Below are 7,954 nucleotides of genomic sequence, written 5' to 3' on the forward strand. Positions count from 1 at the left end.
TTTTTATACACATTGATAAGATCCCCATCCAAATCTTTTTGTATCCAAGCTAAATAATCTCAGGTCTGTCAGCCTCTCCTTGTTTGTTGGATGCCACTTGCCCCCAACTAATGGCCTCTTTAAGGCCATTGACTAGACCTGCTCTGATATGTCACCTTCTCTTTCCTAGGGAGCCCCGAACTGGACACAGTACTCCAGATACGGCCTCAGCAGCCCCGAGTAGAAGGAAAGGATGAGCTCCACCAACATGCTGGTAAGATTTCCTGAAGTATCATAGGAGGCTGTTGGCCCATGATTTGCACAAGGGCACAGTGCTGGCTCATGCTCAACTTGATGTTCACCAGAACCCCCCAGGTCCTTTTCTGCAAGGATGCTTTCCAACTGGCTGGCCCCTGTCTGTATTGGTGTAGGGGTTTATTCCTTCTTAGATTCCAGACATTGCAATAGCAGTCTGAACCACTGAGAAAAATCAATTTCAGAGTTATGCTCACACAGATGTACACCCTTGAGCTCGTCACACAATTTTGTTTCATGCAAAAAAGCCACTGCCAACATATATATCAGACTGCCACAGAGATACTGCCAGTTCTGGTTTCAGTGTGCCAAGTGCACACATTATGTAAGCATATCAAGTGCTTAAGAACATGAAAGAATATTTAGAAAAGTGCTTGCACAGTTGTGCAAAACTGTATCTTAACATACAGTTCTGAGTTAACTTTCTATTGACATCCCAGACTTAGTGGACTTCACTTACAAAGCTGGTTCTCTATTTGATGAATTCTAAAATATCACCACTATGATTCCATAAAGCAGACTCCCTTCCAAAACACAGATTTGCTCCTTTTCCTCCCCCCATCTTCCTGTTGTTACAAGTATTTTCCCTTTCTTTTCTTTTGGAAAAAATCATGCTGATTCATTTTCTTGTTGCTGTACTTTCTCCAGTTTTGACTATGACAACTAATATAGCAAGGGTGCACAATGTAAATATTTTGAGATATTTAATTTCTGAGACACTAATGCAGCAGAAAATATGATGAAAGGACCAAAACTTACCTTCTTCAGAAGACAATTCATTAAAAATCACTAAGAACTTTTACTATGAAAGCAGGAATTTACCTAAAGTCCTCAGACAACCAACACTGAAAGAAGGGTTTACTTTGACTTGCATTCCTAAAAGACCATCAATTAAAATAGAATATTTCAATTTAGATTATTTTCATTTCTAATCTTTATCCTCCTTTGATAAAATTTCACTATTTCCCCCAGAAAAATATATAAGAAAGAAAGTTAAGAAGAGGATGTAACATCTATGAGGCCCTATTAACTTGGAGACTTAATTTGAAGTTTCCTTTTTCAACCTTATTTTTTTAATAAATTAATTTTAAACACATCACAGTGTAAAGATGTCCTTATTCAATCTCAGCATTTTTTGAGTAAAAGACATTCATACTTACACAAATCCTGAAGTCTTCTGAGAACTCATATTTGTCAGACACAAATTGATCAGATGCAACCTTTGCTTACTGATTCCTACGTAGTGGCAAAAATATGAGAGAAGGCATCGTTCTATGCACAGCCTGTTTTTTGTATGCTTGTTTATTTTTTAATGAAATCTCTGTTATGAGCAGTTGTCAGATTTGAGCTAGATGGGGGTGATATGGTCTAAGTCATTGTGGACTTTATAAGGTTTTATGTTTCCTTGCTACTTCCTCATCTTTTTCACAATCTTGTTTGGTTTTATTTCTCTCAGTTTTTAAAATCTTCACCTCCATAGCTGAAATATAAGTGTGACTTTCACTTTCTTCACATAGTTGAATCTCCTTTTGTTGGCATATCAGCGTATACTTTTTCTACAGGTAGACCTGCAGCTTTCTCTTCTTGTTCCCTGTCCTACTCTGATGTCTGCCTAATATTCCAGAATTGATATACCCACAGTCAAAGGTTTTTTGTCCTCATGTCTTCTATCCTGTTCTGTTCCTAATGCATTATCTCTGCCTCAGCATTTCTTTCCCTTCCCACAGTTCCCAGATTTTTTTTCCCAAAGCTGCCTTTCTCAGCACTAGTGGATCTGTTCTTGTTTGTTTCCTTCCAAGTCTTTACCCCTTTCCTCTTTGTTACCTTCCTTTGTCTTGTAGAACAGATGAGTCAGTAAGGGAAACAGGTGTCTCTTCTAACTGCCTGAGCCATGAGTACATTTAGGAGTCTCAAGTGCACTGGTGCCTATAGGGGTTGGACTAGGTGATCTCCAGATGATTGCTAGAGGTCCCCTCCAAGCCTATTCTGTGAAATCCTGATATATTAAAACAAGAATTAAGGTGTCTGCTAATTTTCCAAAGGAAGACATCAGCACAAACAAGATAAATGAACTTACTGTTGTATTCTTAGACAGTGATGCCAACTTCTTAAAATAAAGATTGCCTTGCAACACCTCAGGTAGGTCACTTAGAGACTAACTGAACATTACTGATGACGTTAACTAATAGAATGTTTTTATGTCATGAAATGTTATCATCTAGTAGCATAAACAGCTGTTTGCTATTATTCTCTCTCAGCGGGAAAGCAATAGGCTTTCTTTAAAAAGTTTTGGAAGACGGAACTGGTTGTGTTACCCAGAAGTTTGCACAGTGCAGTGTCGTGCATTTTGAACTAAAGCAGTGAAATAAATGAGCCTTTGTCTCATCTGCTGACTACCAGTGGTTTCTGAGGAATACACTACCCTCTTGACTATTTAACAGAGGATGATTTAATACATTCCTGTCCCTAAGCATTTTTCTTCCTGATACTTTTTCTTCCTATTCAATTAGGTTCCCATTCTAGATCCCATGCCATAGGCACTACATCACTCCTCCTGCTGCATTAAAAACTGAATCTCTGAGACTATTTATTACTCCTCTCCTTCTAACTCTCTTCTACACTGAATCCTTGCTCTACCTTCATTTCCCACTTTCCTCACGAATACAGCAAAAATGTTGTTTTATATGGCTTTCCTCAGCTGCAGGAGGGCAGAGATGTGAAGCACATCTTGTAAAATGTCTGTCAAGCCAAACACCTAATTTTCACGGTGTTTCTAACACCTACCAGTTGTTATGGATATGACATTATTATCACAGTTATTTAGAACAGTTTTAGATTAGCTAAATGTCAATCTCACAGCAACTGCACAACTTTCAGGACATATTCGTGTATATGGCAGACTCCCAACTGCAAAATGATTACTTAAAAAAACCCTCTGTACTTCTACATAAGCATATATCAATGGTTTTCTTTATAGGGAAAAAAAAGATTAAAAAAAATTACAAAATAGGTTCAGCTACTCAGATGTATTATTTTGTTTATATTAGTTTTTCTTTTGAGTCTGAAAACATGTAAGATAAATTTCCCTACTGTTTGCTTTCACATTTTCAGTGTACGGGTTAAAAGAACCATGTCTATTGCTTGGTGTTTTTTTAAAAATTCTCACAGACTCTAGTATTTTAAAAGCATGCATTTTGTTTGAGGAACAAATCAGAGGTCACAAAAACAACTTAAGAGTCTTTGCACAAAGTCTTGAAAATGTTGACAGTCCTACTAAAGCAATCGACCAGTTCCTTCTTCCGTTTAGTGAGTGTGGTTTTCCCTTATATACTAAACCTACGACAGATTTCTCATATATATATTAAAGTGACAAAAGGAATTCAACAGGGGTTAGGCAGAGCTGCAAAAAAAGAAACTCTGGTTTTTTCCAGTAGTACACAACAGCTTATGGCAGATAAGGTAGATGCAGAAAATTCTGACAAAGTGTAATCAGAGAGACACGACTCAGGAGATACGTGTAAATACAAATGCCCCAGTCACCATACTGTGAAGAACCCACACATAATTAGCAGCACAAATTTCCATTTTATAAGACACGGTTATTTATGCTGGTTTATCTTGTACTGAGGCATAGTCTCAAGTATGTGATAATATATTCTGTCACCATGGAAAGGCATGTATATAATGTAATACCAAAGAATAAATTAAAACATTATATGCTAGCAAAGCTTCCATTCTTATTTCAACACAAATAAGGATTTAAAAATGTACATGGAGAATATAAGTCCAAGTTTTCAGACTAGTATTTGTATTCCCCTCACACAATTTTCACCTAATCGTTTTTGGTCTAATTTTTTTGAGTATCTAGTTGAGCTAAGCTAGTTGTCTTTACCTATTCAGTTAGGTATACTCAATGCAGGACTGGGCATGGCATGGCTTCTGGCTTGAATGGCATGGCTTCTGCCCTGATCTTCTTTAAATTGTGTAGTGATACGCAGTAAAATCCTGTTTGTCTTACATAAAAGCATCCAGTGAAATCAGTAGGATACTATCTTTGTAAAGGGACCTGGATTTGAACCAAAATTATGCTATCATAAGGATATAAGCATTCTGTAGATTTCTAGTCATACACTTCTATGCCTAAAACAGAATAACAAGCTAATGCTTTTGCTGAAAGCTTCCATAATGCAGTATTTCACAAAGATTTACACGTGAATACAGTTTTAATTAAACATAAGTTGACTCCTACCCAGAAATTGCTGCTAGTTTTTGATGAGCCTCATAGGCCATCTCACATCCCCGGGTTCGAGTTTTGTGCAATTCTGCATGCAGAGACGGACAGGTGACAGAGATATCCCCAATAGAAATGACCAGCTCCCGGTAGAGAGCCACCTGGGTATTGAACTCCTGGACAATCTGAAAAACAAAGAGGATTTACATACATGAGAATTTTTAACTACGGTGGTAAAAGAAATCAAGTTTTTTATAAACATGCCCAATCCAGGGCTTGTTCCTTGCAGCTCACAATTTCAGGGCATACAGAATCAAGAGCCCAAGATTTAGTAAATGACTAGGGCCTTTGTGGCAGCTGCTTGTTTTGTGAGCTATAAATGTTCATCTGTAGGAAAGCAGTGTTTCTGCTTTTAATATCTGAAAGTGTTCAAGCTAGTAGTATTAAATATTAAGCAGATGAAAAAAATCTGTTTTACTAGTAACATGAGGTTATTTTTTGCTATCATAAAAGATAATAATATCTCCAGAAATTATTGCCTTTCCTCATCCTTCTTCCTGATTTACAGTACATTTAGGGATTGGAATGTAGCATTTGCTTTCACATTGGCAATTTTGCCAATTTATTTTGTAATGATTTCTGTTCTGTCACTTGCCTCCAACCCAGATTTTAGACTTAAAACTGATCTGCAGTTATTGGCTGAGAAGGTATCTCAGACAGGCATTTTCCTGTTAAAATTCCATAAAACACTTTTTCTAACACGTGTGGGAAAAAGAAACAACAAAGTAAATATAAATAAACAGTTCAGCCTTCACAGAAGTTCAATATCCAACAGATACATACGGATGCTATTGGATACATGGGTAATCTCACAGATGGAAAGATCACTATTGTTTAGTTCCAGTGATCACATACATGGGACTATATTTTAAGGAAATGAAGCATTTGCTGTCTTCTGAAAGAAAGTGCATAAGACCATTTGCTCCACATAGTGGCAGGGGTGGAAGGCATAGAGTAATAGAACAGAATATTTATTTATCTGTGTTTTGACCTCAATTTCCAAACTACATAAGAGTAATTGCTCATAATTCTGCAGTCATATTTACCACCAGAAGTACAACTTAACCAACATACACAAGCATGCTAAGAACCTGGAGTCTATGAGAGCTACCAGTATTTAAAGTCAAGCCCCCAAATTCTTATGCTCAGGAATAAACGAGTCTCTTCTCCTGCAGTATTACATTCTGATCCTTCATTTATCCCACTGCAATTACTCTATATAGCTGGGAACTGGTATCAGGTTATTGTTTTGGCCACACTTTCTAAAATTTCATTGTAAGGATAGCAAATAGGTTTCTCTGCTTCTGAAGCAGCACATCAATCGAAGCGCACTTCAGTACGTCTGCACTCACCTGCCCCCAGACAAACCAAAAAGCATACAGCAAACAAAGCCCTAGGCAAAATATTTGCTAAACAGGTCTTCAACTCCCTCATTATGTAGACTAAGAGAATGCATAAAGGCAATGGAGACAAAAACAATTGTACTAAGTTGTGTCATAGTATGATTACGCTACATGAGGAAAAAGAGAAAAGCATCACATCCTGCAACTGGTAACTGGTTGCACCAGCCACATTTCGCCTGTTCTCACCCAACATCCCTTGTCCACACAGACTCATTCTGCCACCTCAGCATCAGCCAGGAAAACAAAACCACACAGATGTTACTGAATCAAGACAGAGAACAAGAAAGAAACATACTGATTTTACCTCCCGAATCTTATTGCAACTTGACAACCCATCTGTAAATTATATTTTATTTCTAATCAATGAATTCTACACAGGTAGCATTTCTCTGTAACTAACCACATTATGCTGTCAGGAATGAGAAAAAAAGGCAGAACCCAGTAAGATCCACTTGTTGGGTATATTTATAGACCTACTGTGGCAGCTTTTGTTCCACCGTGCACTGGGAATTGCTCCCAATTTTGAAGTATCAGAGTGGGTAATCTGCCAGCACATTTTTCAGTTCTAGACGGGAAAAAAAATTGTCAGAATACAGCAGAACAGAAGTAGCAGCTCCATTTCCAGTGCTACTGGACAGAGCTTCAGCAAGGTCCAGATTTTTCATGTAAAGTAGTGGCAACTTCATTTGTTTTCTACTTCTCTCACCGGTTAGAGGAGCAATTCTGGGGTCCAATGTCAGGCTAACTGTAGCTCAAGGAGCCATAAAGGGGGTATATGGCCCTGATCTGGAGGAAAGTGTCAGGATCCAAGCATTTTAACATGAATGGAGAAAAATCTCATACCATAATGTGACAGTCCAAAAATTAACACGGATGCAGGTGTTTGACCTGAGGCTTTACAATGACAATCAGCTACTCCGGGAAGACTAGTAACAGTTACCACATATGCCAGGGACAGAATTTCAGGGCCTCAAATTCTGAGTCCTGTTTTAGAAGGATTTTACAGCGAGAATGTGGTTGCTGAACAAAACAGCAAGGAGAAAGTGCGGTGATTCATTAGAGGCAACTATTTACCCATTTAGGCTTCAGCGAGCGCAAGTCTGGGGACAGATTTGGACGGTTCTACGAAAAAGCAACGCCAGTGCTTCGCAGTGTGTGTTCTGGGGCTCGGGCTCCTGCTCCCGCAGTACTGCCAAGGCGGGCGACCCCGGCCCCTGCCCCGCCTGTCCCGCCGCACCCAGCACGATCCCCGCGCGTCTCGCTTTTGAGCCGTCGCGAGTCGGGGTGCAGGGCAGCACCCCGACGGGGATTGAGGCTCTAAAAACAGTGCAACTGTACGTGATGGGAATAGCCAACGTGGAGGGAGGAGCGGCACGGCCGCTGAGGGAGCTCGGGAAAGGTGAAAACCATGGCAAGCCCGCCGGCGGTACCCACCATCTTACAGTCGTCCAGGACTCGCTGGGTCTGGTAGGCGCTATCGGAGCCGCTGCCCCGGCGTTCGCTGTCGCAGCCGTGCGGCGAGGTCTTGCCTCCCTGGAAGAGAGAGGCGGCGGAGCGGGGGCGCTTCCTGCGCCCGCTCGGTGCCGCGCTCATGCACACGCATCCGCCGCGCGGAGCCGCCCGCGCCTGCGGGCAGCACCCTCCTGGCCGCCGCCGCCGCCGCCGCCCCGCCGAGGGGAGCGGGCCCGCGCCGCTCGTCGCCTCGGCCTGGCCGGAGCCGCGCTGCTCACGGCAGCGAGCGCGGCTGCTGTGGGCGATCGCCTGGCGCCTGCGGGAGAGCCCGGGGAGCGCCCTGCAGCATCGCCTCGGCTACCGCGGGGAGAGGCGGAAGGGCTGGCACCTGCCCTCCTTCAGCAGCATGTCAGTCCCCGCGGAGCCGCCCCGCCGGTGGCATGCTCCTCCGTCCTCCTTCCCGCAGCCGGCGTGAGGGGGCGAGCGCAGCACTGCCCGGCGGGAAAGGGTTCCC

The 7,954-nt window shown here is 41.7% G+C and overlaps 1 protein-coding gene across 1 annotated transcript in view; it reads right to left on the reverse strand.

Annotated features, from left to right (window-relative positions):
- Nucleotides 1–7,644, reverse strand: part of RGS7BP (regulator of G protein signaling 7 binding protein) — a 38,074-nt gene extending 30,430 nt beyond the window's left edge. Inside the window, exons 1-2 of the mRNA XM_051788326.1 lie at nucleotides 7,423–7,644; nucleotides 4,544–4,710 (exon numbers count right to left, since the gene is read on the reverse strand). Of these exons, the coding sequence (XP_051644286.1) occupies nucleotides 4,544–4,710; nucleotides 7,423–7,581 (326 nt within the window). The 5' untranslated portion in view covers nucleotides 7,582–7,644. The remainder of the gene's footprint in view (nucleotides 1–4,543; nucleotides 4,711–7,422) is intronic.
- Nucleotides 7,645–7,954: the final 310 nt, after the last annotated feature.

This window comes from Manacus candei, unplaced genomic scaffold, assembly GCF_025592945.1.
Source record: "Manacus candei isolate 608988 ecotype Guabito, Panama unplaced genomic scaffold, ASM2559294v1 h1tg000024l, whole genome shotgun sequence".
Lineage (NCBI taxonomy): Eukaryota > Metazoa > Chordata > Aves > Passeriformes > Pipridae > Manacus > Manacus candei.